Source organism: Apteryx mantelli, chromosome 4 (genome assembly GCF_036417845.1).
Source record: "Apteryx mantelli isolate bAptMan1 chromosome 4, bAptMan1.hap1, whole genome shotgun sequence".
Classification (NCBI taxonomy): domain Eukaryota; kingdom Metazoa; phylum Chordata; class Aves; order Apterygiformes; family Apterygidae; genus Apteryx; species Apteryx mantelli.
In genome coordinates this window covers 52,225,316-52,245,562 of record NC_089981.1, presented here as the reverse complement: position 1 = coordinate 52,245,562, position 20,247 = coordinate 52,225,316, and the positions used below count along the sequence as shown (strand labels likewise).

Here is a 20,247-nt window from a genome sequence, read left to right as displayed (position 1 = left end):
AGAGGGTTTTTTCCCCCTCTTGGTACATTCCAGAAGACTTTATACCTATGCTGGTTACTGATTGATGGTTCAGTGCTGAGCTCCCTTTAATTTTGCAATAAACCAACAAGGAGGCCAAGACCACAAGTTTACAGAAAATGACTTATTTACTCAACTGGATTTACAAGAATGACAAAACCAGATTTAGTAGTTTCAGTGTGGTCCTAGGAAGGGCAAGAGGAGTACTTGAAAAATTGTACTGTATAAATAACCAAACAAAAAATAGTTTGCTTATTCTTGTGTATAAAGCAGTCATATTTCAGTTCCTAGCTCTCTCCCAGGACCTGCAGAAGCTTTCAGCGTATGTAGAAACTGTGTATTCCCAACAAACTTGGGTGCCAGGATTTAGGTACCTTAGTAAATATTTTCCAAATGTGCTTCCAGAAAATTGGCATCTGCTGAAGTCAGATCAATTGAGTGAGATTCTATTGGCATGACAATGTATAAAGAAAATATAAAAAGTGATGCTGTCTTCTGGGTAAATCTTAGAAGTAGCAATGACATGTCCAGAATGGGACCCCTTTTTGTTTGAGAATTTCTTGTTTTCAGGTATCAGCACCTATAAAAATGAGGGAAATGATTGGAACAGTAGACATTATTTTAAGGTGCCTAAAATTAAGAACTTGAAAATATATTTCCCACCATCTTCTTGTGTTTCTTTCCAGGGTTTCTAACAGTAGTAAAAAGGATTGTTCTTGCTATTGTAATACCTCTAATACTTACAAGGGGTTAGTTTACAATCTAAGTATTAGGATAGTAAGAATCTTCATAAGACTGGGAAATTGTGTGCCTAGTCTGTTGTAAGGTATTTTAAGTAAAAGACTTTTTCCCAGAAATGGTTTTGAAATTTGAATCTGAGCTTTTACAGTTTTTGTAATTTGGTCGAATTTGTAGATGGAGGACTGTAAATTTTCACTTGTTAAATAGTTAGCTGTACTAATTGCAAGTGAATAGGCTGAAAGGTTAAAGGCAGTGGTTCACTGAACTCCATAGGAGAGAGTGAGGCAAGTTTCCAGCATTACTGAGCTGTCAAGCTGACCTTTTCATCTTTGTTTTTTAGCAGTAGAGGGTGTTTTCCATTCATGCACAGTCATTGGCTGCGCAAGCCCTACATTCTGTATTTACCGCAAGGTAGAAACAGAAAGCAGTAACAAAAACTCCTTACCTGTTGCACACGTCAACACACAGTTGTTTGTAAAGAGGGGTAATGTTTTTCTGTGATTCTTAGCACCGTAGTGGTGCCTCTGGTAATGGAAGTATTTTGTTTGATAAGTTGATGCTGGAAATGGGAGCTTCTGTTAAAATACTATGTATTTTAATATGATAACATTAAAATATCATGTAGCAAAATTCTCATTGTTGAATGTTCTGCTGGAAGATAATAAACTCATGGTTTGTGTTGCTCATCTTAAGTGGAAGCTACACTTGGCTCGTACTGATGTCCAGTATCTGTCAAAAGCAATCACAATAGAGACAACTTCTCCTTACCTACTTAGTCTGTGAACTTGGCATGTCTCATGTACTAGACAGGATAAATCTGATCTGCACTTTAATGGCAGATCTCCAAGGAAAAGTTGAGGAAGTGCTGTTGCTGATTCAGTGCAAGGCAATCTTTCTATTAAATCTGCTTGGACTTGTGACCCTTGCCTGTTTCCAGGCAATATTTAGCAGTGAGAGGTATTTTCTTTCAAGTGTGGCATCTACCAGGGGAATATCCCAACCTTCTTTATGGCATTGGTGGTTTGTAAGCTCTCAGACTGTTAAGATCAGAACTAGCATTAGATTCTGTGCATACGTGTCTGAAGCAAAGTGTAAGACTCAACTGCTTCTCTCTGTGCACAGATGTGATTACTTGTCAGAAAGCCACACAGTTGTTTCACTCCATATCTCCTTTGTCTACCTGCCTATTGTTTCCCTGTCACCCTGGGCTTAACAATTCTCTCAAACATCTATTTGCAGTTCTCTGAACATGTTGAACCGTTTCAAAGGGTAAACAAATGGAGCTGAGTACATCTTTCAGTTTGGTGAAAGAGACTTTAGGGAAAAGTTAATACATTCTGTAGCTGTGACACTGGAATCAAGTGGGATCAACATTCAGGTCATCAAAATGAATGTCTATACTATGGGGGACTGCTAAAAATATAGGGCCTTGTTTGGATGCTACTTTTCACCATCGAAATGATCTTGTCCAAAGTTTTACTCTTGAAAAATAGAAGAAATCTTAGCTATTTCCAGTCAGGGTATGTGATTGGAGTTTTGAGCCTCTATTTGAAGATGTATGTATTCAGAAGAGCTTTCTAAATATGTATTCCTTGACTTTTTTTCTTTGGAGCAGGAATTGAGGAAGGGACTGCTTTTTTCCTTTTGTTTGCAACACATAGCTTCAGTTTGATCCAGTGAGAGTTCAGAGTACTCTACACACCTTCAGAGTGAGATTCAAACTGTCTTATGGTAGGTGCACAACAAAATTAATATTGATTGATGACAACAGGAATGCCCAGCTATACCTGATGGAAGAATTCTGCTGTAAATGAGACTGCAGAAGTGTGACAGGGAATTTGACACCATGTTTAGTTCTTCGCTAACCACCTCTTGATTTTTACTTAAGGGAGGACTAAATCTCTCTGGCTCTGCAGGCTTGCAGAAATAAAGAATAATTTTCAGTTTATTCCAAAATAAGCACTCTGTATGTACATGTGGCTTCTTTTCAGAGGAAGTGTACTGATTGAAGATAGTATTTAAACATGTATTTAAGCAAGTGTTTAACTACCACTGAAGTCATGGAACTAAGGATACACTTAATTCCCGTCCTTGGAAGGAGCCAGAGAGGACGATTTGCTGGGTAAGACTGTACCCTTTTACAGTCACTTTTTAAACAGTATAACAAGGTGTCTAGGATATTGTTAATACTGAATGATTCCTGAAGGGCTCATCAGAAACTGAAATCTAAATTCAGAGGCATTGCTTAAGTTTAATGTCAAGGGTGAAGAACATTTACAGTCCTACAGCTAATAGTGCCATGGAATTTTCTGTTAAAGAGGAGGCCAAAAAATGTGAAAGATAAAAACTTAGTTGTCATATTCTTGTTGTTCCTTTTTCTTTTGATTTTTGAAGCCTGTAGAATTAGTTTTCTTTGAAAGGTGAGCAGTATGAAATACAGTGAGTTTAGGTCTTTTTTCTCTTTTAAAAAAGATCTTTAAATACAGTAGCTTTTCTTTAAAATATAGGGCATAAACAAAATACATGATGGCACAGTACAAGGCTTATCTTGGCACAGCTTTGGGATGACTGCATTGCTTACAGAGCTTTTGACACTTGTGAATAATGTGATCATCGCAAATTTGTGCCAATGAAAGCTCCATACCCCACCGGAGTGTGTGTGTGTTTAAGTGTGTGAGTTTGTTCTGTTTCAGCACATTTTTAGTACCTGATTGAGGGAGAGTTTCAGTGTTGTGGCCGGATTGCTGTTGTATCTTATGCCTGGCTGCCAGAATAGCCTCTAAGGACAAATGAGGCTGTTGGTTTTGTGACATAGTGCAAACTAGCTAATAACTAGGAGTTGCTGAAAAGGAAAGGTCTTGCTTCCCTTTCCTTATCCCTCTCCATCCTTGTCTGCTCTTTCCTTTCATTTGCCTAGAACTAGTTCTGATACTCATACTTTCACAGGGTAAGACAGTTCAACTCACTAAAATGGAAGATAACCTGGCAAGATGGAGGAAGAAAAGTGACTTTTTTTTTCATTGTTACTAAATGATTTTTTCCTTACCTTGCAATCTGATGAACAAGAGAGCCAGCAGTGGCTGCAAAGGATAGTGGGTGCCAGGCCTTTCCCTGACTGGTTTTGGGTGCTTATAGGTACATCCAGCCGCTCTGGAGGAAGAAGCAGATGGGTGTGATATGTTTCTTGTGTGTTTGCTCTTGGCAGTATTGCAAGTTGTACTTTAAGCACCTTAGCCTAGGTGTAAGGCTAAACAAGGTTATGTTATGTGCCATGTCTGTGTTTGTTGTGGTGGTCATAAATGCCCAGTCCCAAAGGCGCAACCCTGTGGTTAACCTGGGCAAGATGGCATTAAAACCAGCTGAAGTTTGCCTAGAGCTTGCAGTCTGTAACAGAAGAGTATGCTGGACATCATTATGGGACTCTGAGGGACTTGAACTCCTATTGAGTAGATGGAGATTTGACTTACAAGCTTTTCAAATTAGTCCTGATTGATACAGTCCGTAAAGCCATCAGACACAACTCTGAACCCCAGTGGACTACCATGCCAGTTTACAAACAGAGATGTATAGGCTGAGATGAGTGGGGAGGAAGAGTTGTGGTCTTAGTAAAGACTGCAGATTGCATCACGCTATTGGTAGCTTATGTCATGCTGCCTCGAGAAGACCTAATGGCCCTGCAGCGCCACCATTGCGGTTATGTTTTTATGATCTGATAAAGGTTATGTGGGATCTTGAATTAGAAAAACAAAATGGAGAGTATGTCATATCATACAACTTAGTGTTAGAAAGCAAGAAGAAGCCATGGTCAGATGGAGGGAGGAGCAGTGGAGGAAAGAGGGGGGAAATTCCTCTTCCTTTTAGCAGTGGCAAGTTGTTCATTTGTCCCAGCGGCATCATGAAACCACATCCATGGAGCAGCATATAAGATTCTCTTCTCCCTTCCTCTGCCGTGTAAGATGCAGCTGAAAATAGGCCATTAATTTCAAAGAGAATATGTATGGAGTGGAGTCTCTTCTCAGCGCTAGAATTAGGATCACTTTGGTTCTTTAAAAGAAAAAAATGCCTGAAGCTCTTTTCAGTGTCTTTAAGTAGAGAGATAGTTGCAGAAACTGCAACTGCTTACAGATCCAAAACCTTATGAGATAATTTTGTTTATGCTTACACTCTTCTCGCTATGAAGTTGACAGTGTTTTGCCTTAATGCTTTCTGTTATTAGAAAAAAAGTATATATTCAAAGGTGCAAGAGACTGCTAATAGTTCATGCTATCAGAGGAGACGTAAATGTTTTCATAGCTCTGTATGGGTACTACATCTGTTGTTCATCAGAATTTCCTGATTCTGAAAAACATAGAAAAAAAAGCCTCTTGTGTGCAGATAGTCCTCTGAAATTTAGTACTCTGTGTTTCAGATCAGTGGGGAAATATCACCACAGCACCTTTCTTCATGGCACTGTATTTGAGCTAAAGGATGGAAGAATATAAGCTGCATGGAAATAACTAGGAGGACAGATTTCCTATTTGCCTTGAAAATTCTAAAATTTTCGTTTTACTTAAAATTGGTCCCTTGACCAATTAAGTAACGAGGAAATTCTCAAAATATTATTCTCTTGCTGTGAAGAAAATGATGCTTTTTTAAGGAGCATCAAATTGGTCATCTAAGAATGAAGTTCTTCAAAAGGGTAGTTTTGTTGTAGGCAATTGTATCTGTCTGCATGTTGTTTTATATTTCATCTTTCTAACAATATCCCTTTTGTGCACTGTTTGCAATATTTCTTTTAGTTACTGTGGGTAGTTCAGAATTTTCTGTGTAGAATTTGCTGAAGGTTAGGGTGGGTGTTTGCCTGTGTACCAGTCCTCATCTGAGCTGCCACCTACCTTCCAGTACCTGTAAAAATTAATTTCCCCTCCCCCTCTCCCTGTCTGTTCACAGGTTATCTTGACGAATCAAATTACTACATGGTTGAGCAATGGCCTTGCGATCCAGGCAGACCTGGTGTCTCCAGCTGATGATTTGTGCCTGTCTGAAGGTAAGAGATCCCTTCTGTCAGAACTGTAATTCTATCCTGACACAAATCCACATTGTAACTTGTGGTCTTCTGTTGATATACAGGGGCCTGTGAGAGTGGGGTTATATCAGGTCTAACGTAAAACATAGACAGAGAACAAAGTGATTTATCAATTTCTTTGAAAAGTTATTTTAAAAAAAATGACACCTGTTGAAAATGGAAGCCTTTGTTTAGCTTCAGAACAAGAACAGCACAAATAGCAGTAATGCAAGCTCTGTTAGTAATTTAAGGACAAATTTAGTAAAGGATTGAAGGGATGATAAACTTCTTTCCTTCTCTCACTTCCTTCCCTCTTCTGTCCACTAATACTGACAGAAGTGGCATTTGCGTACTGTGTCATATACTGGGAGAACAGAATGAATCTCCACTCTATTTGGTTTTCTCCTCCTGTTTTTCGCATCCATAATACAGCTGCTTCTGGATTTACAGTTTGCTTCAGTTTTAACCTGTGCTGGAAGCATCACAAGAGAGTCCACATCAGGGACTGACAGTGTTGGGGAAGTGTGCTGAGCTGCTATATATCATAGGGACTAAGGACAGCCCTGCTGCCAGAATACCTGGACAGTCCCTTTGCTATCAGAGTCTGTCCCCGAGCTACCACATCACACACTCCAGCCCTAGAACACCACTCGCTATGAACCACACAGAGGAGACTCCACTGCTCAAAGCCCTAGCCAAGACAAAACCATGCTAAAGTCTTAGTTATGGCAAGAAGCCAAGGGAAACTGTGGGCTGCAAAAATAGTTGCCCTCTGAGAACCTTTTCTGCTGGACCACGCATGGGCATCCTTGGCTAAGGAACAGGCAGAGGCAGCCTGTGGGGTGAGGGTTAGGGAAGGAAAAGAGACCTTTTCTAGAGATGCAGTGAGAGCGGGGCTGCCAAAGCAGGCACAGGATGCCTGGAGAATTCTCCTCTGTCACCTTCTTCCTCTGGGCCCGTGGAAGGGGGGTCCTGGGGTGATGGCTCAGCCAAAACCAGTTTTGAGGGTTAGGGTAAAGGACAGGGTTATTAGCAGGGTTATGCATAGGTTTTGAAAGAGAGACAATGCCTCAAGGTCCAGCGAGAGTGGGGCTGCCAGTGGGTTTCTAAGGAAAGTCCTGGGCTGTGGAAGGAAGCATTCTCTAAGAAGGTTTCTCACTGGGCCTTGCATGGGCTTTTTTGCCTAGAGTCAGCCCTAACTAGGGTAGGGTTAGGGTTAGATTTCAGAGAGTGACAAAATGCAGAGCTGTGATTGGACTGCGACTGAAATGGCCCTCCAAGGGAAATGTTGGGCTGCAAAAACTTTTGTCCTCTGACAATCTTTTACTCTTGGCCATGGAAGGAACAGCCAATGTTGAATTTTAGGAGAAGGACTAGCATAGGGAGAGAGACGAAGCCTTGAGATCCAAACAGAGTGGGGCTGCAAAGGGCCTACCAAAGAAGGCATAGGATGCATGAGAATTTGTCCTCTGACAACTTTTTCCTTTCCCCGGTGGCTGTGGGTCCTTTGCTCGGGCTCAGCCAAAGGCGACATTTAGTCTTGTGGTTAGTATTAGGAGAGGGACAAAGCTTAGAAGCAGAGCTGGAATCAGTCTGCAGTGGTGTCTGAAAGGAAGAGCCACGCTTCACAAAAACTGTCCTCTGACAATGTTTTCTATGGGCTGTGCATGGCATCCTTGGTTAAGGCTTCACTGATTCCAAGGTTAGGCTTATGTTTTGGGTCGGGGTTATGTTTTTAATAGGTCCACAAGGTAACACTTCCCCTTTACCATCACTTTCAATGTGGTTTTATTGGATGAAAGCCTCACTGAAGGACATCAAAGAATCACTTCTGCCCTATGACTGCTTCCTGTCTGTGCCTGTCCTCTGGGAAGGGTCCTCACTGAGCTGAAAGGGAAGGTGAGGAAGTGGGGTCCCAAGCCCACAGGGCATCCTCTCTTTCAGCTTTCCACACTGTTCCCCACCCTAGCTTTCCACTGCTCATCACTCAGTCTCTGCCCGGGGGATGTTGTACTTGCTCAGCGCTAAGCCTTTGGATTGCAAAGACCCTTGCCCTCCGTAGGGCCGCTGGAAGTCAGTGGCCCAGCCACAAGTCACTTACCTTAATCTCAAGGACGGATGAGCATGACCACAAGGAATTAATTCAGGATTCTCACATTCTGGATGTGTCTCTGTGTGTCTCTTCATCACCTGGTCCTGTGTATCTTCTCTCTAAAGATTAACCTCATTCCGTCACTCCCTGATTCTGCTATTTTCTCCCTCCCTTGCTTCCCCCATCTGTCTCTCATTATTATTTCTAGCCACATCCCAAATCCTCCCCCCATTCTGATTCTTCTGCTCTTCCTCTGTTCCAAAACTCTCAATTCTCCCACACACTCACTTCTCCCCACCAGCACAGCCCCACATCCGCTCCCCACATCTTCCACCACCCCAGCTGACTCTCACCCCACAGAGGCTGGACTCTGGGTGCTTCTTCTCAGTACCCCACGGAGGGCCCTCAAAGCGCCCTGCCAGCACTGAGTTGTACACCTCTGACAAAAGAGGAATTTCAGGCCCATTTAACATTTGATTTCCCTGTTTATGTTGCTATCAAAAAATAGAAGTGTGGCCAGTGTTTTTCTACATTGGGGATGTTGACCTCTCCTGAGAAAATCCCCCCTAACTGATTTCATATTAGCTATTGATCAGTCTGAAAGTAGTGATCTTTTATCTTCTGGGGATCTTGGGTTACTTTAAGAATCCTTCATGAAGTAGTCTTCCAGTGTTAGTGTGATACTCAACATATTTACTCCTGTTTTACAAATGTGGAGTTTGTAGGGAAGTGCACGAAGTAAATATGTTCCAGAGTCAGGAATAGAAGCCAGATTTGTGACTGATTCATGACATCCACTCTTCCTTTTCACTCATCACCAACTTAAGCTGAATTTGAACCAGTGACCTAGATGTGAAAGGACCCATAACACATTATTAGTCCTATAAGCAACTGAGATCTCTTGGTTTGTATATGTCTAATATGTTGTTTTAATCATATCTGAAATCAGAGTCTTGTCACTGTAAATGGTTTGCTAAAAGGATAATCTTTCTTTAGGCAGAGACAGAAATGATATTTTCAGACTGAATGTGTTATTAGAAAGAAATGGAATGTTACAGTGGCTTTTCTTTGTGTTTCTGATTGTGCTTTCAAAGGGAATTTCTTAGGTTGTGTGTTAGATTAGGCAAGAAGCCAAGTTCATTTGGTGTGTGACAGTGAGTTAATCTTATGAACAAGCTGAAAGGACATTGTCAAGCTATTTCAGGCTCAAAGTTTGTCTTCTGAAAAATTATAATCTAGTACACAAAAACTTGCATCCTATAAACATGTTAGATTTTTATGAGAATATAAAAGGCTTTATAAAAGCAGCACTGACACCCCACCACCTATGCAGCAATGGAAGAACTGCTAGTTTGCGCTTCTTGTAACAAATGGCTATGTTCCACTAAATTCCCAGATCTGTACATATTTTGGCTTCAAGACAGACAGAAAAATATCAGTGTTTAGTTTGCTACAAATTATAGCAGTGAATACAACAGTTGCTGTAGCTATGGGTTGAGGTCCTTGCATTCATTCAGCCTTTAACTTCTTGCCAATACTGTCATCTGAAGGAATTGAATAAGACTGTTTTTCTGCAACTCTAAAACTCTCAGGCAACTTCTTCACTAAGAACCAAGCTCAGTTTAATTTTTACCCGCTCTGTTGATTTGCCGCAGCTGTACAAAAGTTCATACTGGGTCTTAGTGAAGAGCTCCTTTAGTTATAAATGGCATGAGCCAGTTCTTATCCAGTATGCTTTGCATATCTGGTGTAACACTAGTCCTCTAAATTAGCTAGCTTAAAATGCCATTTGTGTAGTAAATCCATCTATGACATGAGATTATTGTAAAAGACCATATTATTCTTACATAGTCTTCTTGTGAGCCCTGTCATCATAGAGGATACACTGAAGCATGATCTAAGTACTCCTCACCCCAATGAAAATAATCTCTGTAATAATTAAAGAAATAAATTTAAACTACTTAGGCTAAGCAAACAGTAGAAAAAGAGTGCAAATATCCACAGTGAAATATTTTGTGTGTTTGTTAAGTGATGTTTTTAAAAAGTTATCTGTGGTTGTGACTACTATTTTTGTTATTTTTGCAAAGTTCACATGATGGGATTTTGCCTAACGGAAAGGATCTAGAAGTGAATTCTAAGCTAGTGTGGCTGAGTGTTAGCTGGAAAGTGAAATTTGTGTTTCATAAGTGTTAGTCTTGGAAACTGCAGGTTAAGCAAAATTAAGCAAATTGTATTATGGTGCAAAGAATTGGGACAGTATGACCCACTTGAGATCCCTCCGAGTCCACCAGCATCTATCATATTAATGTATCTCCCAGCTGCAAGCTCAAACTTCCTCTTGCAGACATCAAAGACAAACCCCATCTTTCCTGGAAAAAAGTCAGGAGTGTGATGTTACTAACAAGATCAGAATCTTCCTCCCAGCATGCACAAAGTATGAGGCAAGAAAAGAAATTCTGTCTCAGGCTTCTTCAGTCTTAGCTAACACTTTCAAATATTTGTTTGGAAAAGTCTGAATTATTTTGTTTAATGTTGTCTATAAACTTCTGCTAGCTCTGGGGAGTCCAGCATTCAATCTTCTGCCATTTGTGTTCATCAAAGTTTGTCATAGCATTGTATATTTTTAATGCATGGTGTGAGCAATGAGTTTGGTCTGACCTTTTCATCTTTGTTGCTGTGATCTTAAGTTCTTTTAAGTTGTTGAGCAGAAGTAGGCTTTTGTATTGTGGAGACTGAAGAAAACTAAGCTACCATGTCTCCCACAACCAAATTTTTCTCCTTTTAGTCTAGGGGCTTTAGTCTATGGAATAAGGTGGAATATTTGGAGCTGGGGTCCTTGGCTTCTATTCTTTGTTTTCCCTTTGGTTTTCTGTCAGACTGTGATCAAGTCACTTTACTCTTCAAGCCTCAGTTTCCCTGTTCTTAATGTGGGGATATGTTCTTACTTCACAACTGCTGTTTTATATTTGAAGATATTCCTATGGGGAGAATAGTGTGTTGGCCTGCTGTTGGCCCCAGAGTAAGATCAGTTCTGTAGTTAATTACCTTTCCCTGCTCAAATCACTTTTTTTTCAGTCCTGATGCTGAATTGAGAGAAATGACTGAAGGAATTAATAAAAGCACTCAGGGGCCCTGAAAAATTAGAAGTTGTTGGTTGTTTTTATTTATTTATTTATACAGTCATGTTTAAGGTTGGCCCTGCAGGTGACTGAATAAAAATCAAAAAGAATATTCTGTAAGAATACAAATATACCGGTTTTGCAGGAACTGTGAACTTATGAACAGAGCTTCTATTAAACAAGTTTCTAAAACACTTCCTGTTTGTAGCTTGCAGCCGGTACAGAATAATGCTTGTCCTAATAAAGTGCTCCAGCATGTTAAGAATTTAAATGTATTAGAAAGAATCATAACATTTTGACAGGTTCTAGGCCATTGGTATTTTAGCTGCATGCTCTGTAAAACCTTTTACTGGCTGGTTTGCACAATTTTGCTTGATAGAGGAGACAGTTTGTCCTGGGCCAGGGAAACACTAATGTTATTTAATTATAGCAGCTTTTAAAATGGGACAATTCATAAATTAATATCCTATCTTTTTAGTAGGAATCCATTCTGATTTTCTGAGACCCAAATATTTGGGAATAGTAACTAGAAATCTTTATCATCATCTTTATGGAATACTCTGTATGGAGATTACTAGGCCTAATTATAAAACTAGGATAGTCTCTTCAGTTTGGTGTAGTGGAAAAAAGGTTGTTGCACTGTGTCCCCTTGTGAGACCCTGTAAGGGCTAGTGAATTTTAGTTGTGCAAAAAGGGAATGTGTACAAATAATGCTAGTGCTACTGCCAGATTATTTGGGAGGTGAGTTCCAACAATTAAACCATGCCTGTGCATACTGAAGAGGAAACTACTGAACTGAAATTGAGGTGCGTGTGTGAACACTGAAGACTAAAGCAGATCCCTGAAAAGGTAATGGAGTTCTGTGTTTGTATTATAGCTTAACTTGGTAGTGAAATGTTCAAATATATCTTTTGCCCTCTCCTCTCATGATGATATGAGGAATCGTAGTGAGACTGCCTCTGTTTTTACTTTGCAGTATGAGTTGCCACTTCCCTCCTGATGGATTGACACTCAGGCCCAAGACCAGTAACCCTCTGATGCTGGGGTAGCAGAGCTTGATGAGTCCATAAGCCAACAGGGTTATGCCTCCAGGTCTGAGCCCCTGGAATCTATGAATTTAGTGTAGGAGTTGATAGAGTTACTCAGCGCATTACTTACCTTGGTTCCAGTTCACGTGAGTTGTATGGGAGAGCTCGAGTGGCTTCTTTCTAATCCTTTCTTTTGCTGCTGGACTTCTTGTCTCAGCAATCTGTGAGACTCCTCCAACATGCATCCTGTGATCCCCTTTACCAGTCATCTGAACAATGCTGCGGGAAGTCTTTTGTTCCTTTAGTCTGTTCTCTGTCTTTCTGAGTTACTTCTGCAGCTTCAGACCCTTCATGGAGAAGATTATAGGGCCCACATATACTGAAAGGTGAGGAAGGAGCTAATCTTCCTTGACCCTGTAGGAGTCAGGATAATATGTAGCATGTACACTTCAGGATAGGTAACTGATGGACACCGAAAAAGAAGAGATCTTGATAAATCTCTTTAATTTGTGTTGGAGAGAAAAATGAGCCTGCTCAAAATAGTAGGGTCCCATGCTTGTGCTTGGACTGTGCTCGTGTAACTCTGTACTCCTAGCAATAGTGCAGTCTGCACCTGAATGTTTAAGTGGAAGGAAGAAAACCCTTCTAGCTGTTGAGAATGCATCAAGGAAGTGCACCATCATTAGAGGCCCTGGAACAAATGATATAACCATTAGGGGAAATGATACTGTGATTGTGTCTACCAGATTCAGGGCTGTGATGGTGTATGGAGCAGTTAGATTTCATGATAATTGAGGTCACGTCAGCCTGTACTAATTTTGATGCTGTATTTTAATAAGTGGGAAGTAGTGACATATAACATTCAGCCAAATTTTAACGGCTTTTTAATCAAAAGACAGATCTCAGTATAACAGTATTACAGAGACTGTACATGTATACAGTAGTTTCAAGCTGAATGACATATGCATGATCGTTTGATCTAGACTATGGAAGGTTAGAAAATTGTCAGCAGGAGCATTCAAAGGCCTCTATATATCAGTTTAAGAGAATTCCCATTCCTCATTTCCTAATTGCTATGATGATAGAGTACCAAGATTTACTGCTTTGTTGTGGTTTCTTTTTGGAGATGTGACATGACTTATAATCATTAATCAACAATTTGTAATCCAAAAACCCTTCAGGTACATGTGCTGGGAATCACTCATCTATATAATCAGAGGCATGATAACAGGAATGTTTGCAGTCATAGTCGAGTGCTCAGGAGTTACCACCTCTCCGCTGCTAACTTACCTCTGCTGAGACACAGTGAGACTCAGTGCATGTGTTGCACTTTCCAATGCAGAATAAAATGGGTTTGCATAAGTCATTGCTACCCACACTAGTTTATTCCTCTTTTCCTTTGTACTGCGATAAACTGAGAGCATGCAAGGGTCAGTTACTGAGTTTCAGTTGATGGGGCATAGCTGTAAAGCATTGTAACAAGACTGCAATTGGTCATCTCTTTAGACCCTAAAAATGTTTTAAAATAAAATTAACTAACTCATATTTCACTGTGGCTGCATGTGGAAACTATGTTCTAATATAGATTGGAATTTAGGCTTTTGTTTATGCCATACAAGTACCATTAAGAGACCTAGTTATTTAATGGCAGTAATCCCTTCTCCTTCTCCTTCTCTTTTCCCTTCCCGCCCACCCTCCGTCCTGTGCAGAATAAAAATGATTCAACTACATTTTAACTGTAGTCCTGCAAATCAGTGGCTTGCATCAGAAACACAAGACATGATCTGCCTCTAGTTACATTGTGCAGCCCTATTCTGTACTCCAGTTGTTGGTGAGTCTGCTCTTTACTAACTTGATCTTTCAAATTACATTGTGAAATGAATTCAAGGGTAAGCTACAGCTAAAACCATTTGTCCCTGGGCACAATGACCAATCAAACTCTGTCTGATGCTGTTCTTAACATACTGGCTTATCCTTAAATCAAGGACAAATGGAGGCTGAAAAAAAAAAAAAAAAAATTGAATCCTCGTTATTCAGTAACATTCAGTCCCATATCTTGTGGAGTTTTATAGTACCAGCAGTGGACCTCTCTTCTGGTGGGACTGGGAGGGGTTGGAATGATTCATATACATGGGAAAGCATCACTGTGGAGGAACTCTATTTGGCTTGTGGCATTGCATGAAGTGTATGGCTCAATTTCAGAACTTGAACCGTTTAAGAGTGGCCCTAGATGGAGGTGTTACACAGAAGGAGAGGCCAGGAAGAGAGTGTGCAGAATGATTTCAAAGTCTGATGCAGAAGTTCTAGTTTCAGTTCCAGCTGGATTTCCTCTGGATTTACTGCAGGATGTTTGAAAAAGTGGCTCCTTGTTAATCTCAGGCAGCCTCTGTGATTGATGACTCCCCTTAATCGTAAAAAGAGCATAGTGGTGTTTCTGCTTAATTTGTGTTTATTTCCTGCTTTATTATTGTAATAATGATTTATTGTCTTAAATGATGCAAGTTTTACAATCCATTAGCTTTTTTTGGAGGTTGAAGCTGGGTGCTCTTGCATGTGAATGAACTTCTTTCCAGTGACAGTCTGCTCCTAAAAGGTTAGATTCAAACCCAAACATAACATGATAATGAAAACACAGTGTATAGCATATGGTCTCTTAATTTAGTGAAAAAAGGCAAGCTTGAGTTTGAGCAGATTTTGCATGCATGGGCAAAATTAATCTAATTTGGATTCTGCTTGTCTTCTCTTAATAGCAATATACACACAAAAAAAAAATAGAGGAGCACTCAGAGAAGAGCAAACCAAGTGATCATAGTGCTATACAGAAAGATGGATGAAGAAATGGTAGAAGAGCAAATGCCTGGAGTTTACCTAAAGGAAGGCTTTGTTTATACTAATTTCTGCTCTCCTAAAATTTCCTACTGTTGCACTAGACTCACAGGCAAGCTGAAGTCTACAAAAGATTTCTGCAAGAGCTAGGTAAATGTTATCTCTTCAAAGGAAGGGTAGAAAAGGTAGTGGCTCAAGTACAGATATTCCACTATTAACATTGGAAAATTTATTACGAAAAAACCTAAAGCAGACACTAAGCAGCCATGATTCTTTGGGAGTAATTTGAGCTATTTTGATACCTGGCAGGGGACCTGTTGTTTCAGACTCGCACACAGATATGTAATGGAATAGTATGAGCTCATTTAAGCTGAATATCAAGAAGAAGTTCCAGAGCGTGAAACCTGTTAGAACAGCTGTTCCCAAATTGTTTCTGTTTGTGCCTCTATTTCTGGTGGTGAACTCACTCCAGCCAAGCTTGTGATCCTAAACACCAACATAAACAATTGAAACTCTGTCAAACTTGTGACCCTGCTCTGTGCTGCTGTGACCCTGCTGGAGGTTATGACCCCTAGTTTGGCGGTCGCTGGTTTAGCCTGTCAGATAGTCCTGCTAGGGAAGTGGTGATATGCCCCATCCAGGCCAGGATCATCACAACAAATGCCTTCATATCCCACAGTAATTTGTAGGCCCCTGCTGCCACCAGTTGGAAAATGTAGCCTATTAGATCTGACATGTCACTTTGGTACATCAGGGACATCTCAGAGATCAAAAGGTCATAGTCCTCCCACGCTGCTTCAACCTTTCTTCATGGAGTTGCCTCTTTGTCCGACTTCACCGCCAGTTGGCTGGCCATCAGCCCCAGCTCCTGTGCAGCACAGCGACTCGGCCACCGCTGCTGAGTGTGACCCAGCTGCCACCGCCACTTCTGCCCCACTGCCTTTCGGTCCTGCTGCTTTTCATAAGTCTTCCTTTCCAAAACAGTTCACCCTGAATACTCCTTGCCTTAATTCAGGGATTGAGGACCATGGCTCTCTTTGCTCAAGTAATTAAAAGTTCTGTTTGAAGTAATTGGAAGTTATATAGGGCAGTGTTTGTGGAGGTGAGCTAGATCTTTTCCTCTATTTTATAAAATTGTAATTCTATACCTATAGATGTGAGCACAATCTTACAGATGTGCGATGCTGATGGAGAAATAAATATAAGGTGGCCTCATGTGGTTGCTGCTGTAGTCTGTAAAATTATTGTCTTTGAAGCCAGATAAAGCCATGCAAACAGCCTTTATCATATAAAATGACAACTTTAAGATGTCCTAATTAGAGATGTTTTTTGTGCTTTGTTCTATTGCAATGTTAAATTGAATTTATATGCTACAACAGAAACAGATTTCAAAATCTATTTTTGAAAAGCACTCACTACCAGCAGGATATTTTAACATAAAATAATATTGTCTTATTTTAATAGCTAACTGACTTGATAATCCAAGGCCAGTGAGTTCATAATTTACAGTCATGGAAGATAAATGTAGGACTGTAGCATCACGGCATGAATCTGGCAAGGTGAGGAGCCTGACTGGAAAGGATAATTCATTTTACTTATTTTTTTATGAATGGATCCTGGAAAATGCCAATAAGGGCAGGAAGGAGAGATGGTGCAGAAAAATGCGACAATTACTTATCATTTGAATAAAAAAAATTGCATAAAATCAACTTGAATTTATTCTGTACTAGTCCGAGTTTCAGAGCTCTTTATAGAGTCCTTTGTTTAGAGATGTTGCTGGACTGATTTTTTGTCAGGCAGGTGCATAGAGAGCATTCAACTGAAAGTAAGAAACAAGTTGTGGTGTGTGTAATCCCCAGTGCTGCTCAAGGAAATAGTAAGAAAGCCTTATGTTACAGACTGGTTACTCTACTCACCCCTCAAATGAAAAAAATTTTTTTTTTGAAACTTTGTATCTGTAAATTGATCATACCATGAGAACCAATTATATGTCAGAAAATGGAGCACAAGGTCACCTGCATCTGTCCAGGTTGGATAATGTGAACAACAGAGCCACATCCGATTCATAGTACCTCTTAGGTAATCAGGTTAATATCTCTCAAACTCAATTTATCCTTTTGATACTGAGTCTTTTGCATGCTGTGTTTCATATATCACATTCTGTTGCAGCTTTGTGGCCTTTCAGTAATTCCCTGAAATCTATATGTAGTATGTCTGCGCTCTTTTCAGCAGTTCTTGGGACATGCATCAATTAAATATGTTTCTGGCACTCTTTTAATGGCATAGTTTCCCTAGAGTCAAAAACTGAGGTCATTTGTTTAATTTAAAAGCAAAAGGTTATGGAACACCAATTTCAAGCTTCCACTGCCAAGCCCCTGTAGCTTTGAAGAAAAAAAATCTAATAAATTTGATGTTGTGCATACAAAATAAATTCTTGTGTTCCCCTTAAAATAATATTTGATTTCATCTATTTTTTTATCCCCTTGCATATCTTTTAATTCCTTTTTTATATATTAGGTTTTCAACTTTTTAACAAACCTTATCAGTTGCAGGTTTTGCTTAGCAAATCAGTGGGCTGGATTTTGTCACCTGGGTCTAAAGAACAACTGTAAATGATGCAGGATGGTTCTTGATTAAAATTCCTGATAAGCAGTGTGAATCCAGAATTATATTTTAAATGGTTGATGCTTCTGGCTGTAGGATACTCTGGGAATATATACTATAGAGGAGTTTACTGTTTTCTCAAGTACATTGGGAACAGAGGTATGTACGTTCCCATATTCTACAAGATCCCTCCAGTAGGATTCATTAAGTACCTCAATTATCTCTTAGGCTGAATCTCTGTTAGTATTTTCATTCAGATCAATAGTGTGGTTTTGCAGAAAGGCCTCAGTTGTCTTCAGTTACCGAATGTTTGTTCATTATATAGAGTGGTTTTGGTGCGCACCACTAGAGATTTTTTATAGGAAGTTAAACAGAAGCTCCACTCTGTGCTAGCCAGATGTGCTCAAAACCATCATGCAGGCAGAAGGCTCTAAGCCAGTGCCTGGTCCTCTAAGACGTTTCCAACCCTAGCTGTGGTGGGGACCTTCTTGCCCAGGAAATGGACCAAATCTGCTCTGAAATAGAACAGCAGACGCACATACAGTGTAGCAGTATGGTTGTTAACACCAACTGTTTTGGTCTGCTGATCCTTTCCTGTTGTGCCAAATTACTTGCTGATGTAGACTTGCTTATTAAACAAACGTGAAATGCTTTTCCATGTGTGTTATTATGTAAGATAAGTAAGTCAGGCAATACAGACCACTTTGAGAGATCAGTAGGAGGGATTAGCAATAAGCTGAAATGTGCATTGCCTGACTGTGGGAACTGGCAGCTACCGAGCTCAGGTAATGCTTGAAGAGATGAAATGACAAGATGAATTTTAGCAGAGGAACAGCTGAAATCCTAGGTGTGCATTTGAGAAACTAGTCTGTGCTGAATCCTGAGCTGCCATGTCTTTTGCTGTTATTATTGTATATGATATTTAATATGACATTGTGCCTGCCCTTGGTCTATAGTCACATCTCTCAGCTGCAGTGAACACATGCCCTGAGTATGGAATTCTTGGGTCCAATCCTCAACATCTACTGCTGAATGATCTTTCAGAAGTCCCACCCAACTTCCTTTTATCTTTCTGTTCCCTCTGGCTTTTTAACTTTAAACTGATAATGTTGATGCTTGCTTTTATGAGTTGAAACAGTGGCTGTCATGTTTAAGAGTTAATTAACATTTTTAAATTGCTGTTAGAAAACTGCTACCTGTTGAAAGACAAACGACTAAGAAGGTAGGCCTGCAAATTTTTGGATCTTTAGAAGTCAGTAAACCTGCTCCTCTTAAAGTTCAGTAGGAATGAAAAACATGATTGAAGGTGAAATTTAGGATAAAATTCAGTGCCTTCAAACTATATAGGGCCCTTCAGTGACCTGATCTGAATCTCAGGAGGAAGAGTTCACAGTGGACTCAGGACCTCGTGATGTTCAGAGTCTCTAGTTTGCTTTATTGACTGTTCAACCAGAATAACAAACTAGCAATGTCTTTGGTCAAGTTCTTTTCCTCTGGGTTAGCATGAGGTAACTCCAAACAACGTGAGATCAATGTGGCAAGTGCTTTATGCACTAGAGCTCACTGGTTTGGCTTATGGTCAACAGCTGCCCAGCTCTCCTTTTCCTGATGGTACATCTGCTTTTTAGTCACTGCTGTAACAATGGCATGTTATGGTCATGTGTGCTAGCATGAAATGAGGTAGTTGGATCCAGAGGGCTCCAGCGGCACTTGAGTCACAGAGACAGAGAGATCAGCGCAGGCTACTCATCCTAGAATTTACTATGCATTCTGAGATGATCCTGCCTGCTGTTAAAATGAGATATCGTTTGTCTAGATGGGAAAATCCTATGGGTGAGAGGAGGCTCTATCACTTCTGTGCCATTCTGTCAGTGTAAAGCCATTGGAAAACTTGCTTTAATGAGCTAACTGTGGCTTTCCCACTGGTAGGGATACCTTGGGGATGTCTTTCCCAAATGTTAAAAATAAGTATTTGGGTCCAGAAGGGTGAATAGTAATTTTGAGCAAGACAAATGGCCCACAGTAGGGCAGCCCATGTGATTTAGAGCAACTGTGAGATTGCTGTAGCTTCAGCCTGGAATTTTGTTGTTGTTCTTTTGCATTATATTTAGGGTGGCAGAAATTCACCTGTATTTTGATGTAGTGGAGTATTAAATCAGATGAATTTCAAACAAATAAATAAATGCAACTTGAAGCATCTGTAAAGCTGTGGATTTTCTGTGGATTTTCAGCAGACTTTAACATGATAAAATATTTCTTACTTGATTGTGCTGAAATTTTTTTTAACAGTGGTTTCAATGAAAATATAAGTGTTTTATCAAAAATGACATGTTTTGTGGAGATGTATTTGGTCTGATAAAAGAAATATCTTCAAGACGAGAGGAAACTGGGCTGAGGCTCTTGATTGGAAATAAGGATATTCCATACAAAATAACTTCTGGATTATTGTCTGAGTGTTTCTTTTTCTCTCTCTTTCATCCCTCTCACCCCAAAAATATTGTTTTGCAAGGTCTTGCTTTTGCTGCAATCTTGAAGAACCAAAATGAAAATAAAATTGTTTTCCAGCCAGCCCTACTTCTTAGCTCCATATGAAATTATGTGGTCCTTGTCTTGTATTTTACACAAGTACCTATGGTAGTGGGGAACAATATTCTAATTTTTCTGATTAACAATTGACTGCGAGTGGTAGTCTTGTATATAGTGGTGAGCAATCACTAAACTCAATAGTGCCATTGAAAACCTTTGAGAGCTTGCTGCCTGATTTCAGCAATTTAA

The 20,247-nt window shown here is 40.0% G+C and overlaps 1 protein-coding gene and 1 long non-coding RNA gene across 22 annotated transcripts in view; one reads left to right on the top strand and one right to left on the bottom strand.

The window, feature by feature from the left end:
- The window catches only part of RAD51B (RAD51 paralog B), a 453,279-nt gene that overhangs the window by 188,999 nt on the left and 244,033 nt on the right, over positions 1–20,247 (top strand). For all 21 annotated transcript variants that reach the window (XM_067296566.1, XM_067296562.1, XM_067296565.1 and 18 more), the window contains one exon: positions 5,689–5,785. In XM_067296566.1, the coding sequence (XP_067152667.1) occupies positions 5,689–5,785 (97 nt within the window). The remainder of the gene's footprint in view (positions 1–5,688; positions 5,786–20,247) is intronic.
- Positions 423–7,985, bottom strand: LOC106498221 (uncharacterized). The gene is made up of 3 exons (XR_001294924.1): positions 7,905–7,985; positions 3,806–3,909; positions 423–598 (listed from the first exon to the last, which is right to left on the bottom strand). It is a non-coding gene; the product is annotated as an uncharacterized lncRNA (long non-coding RNA).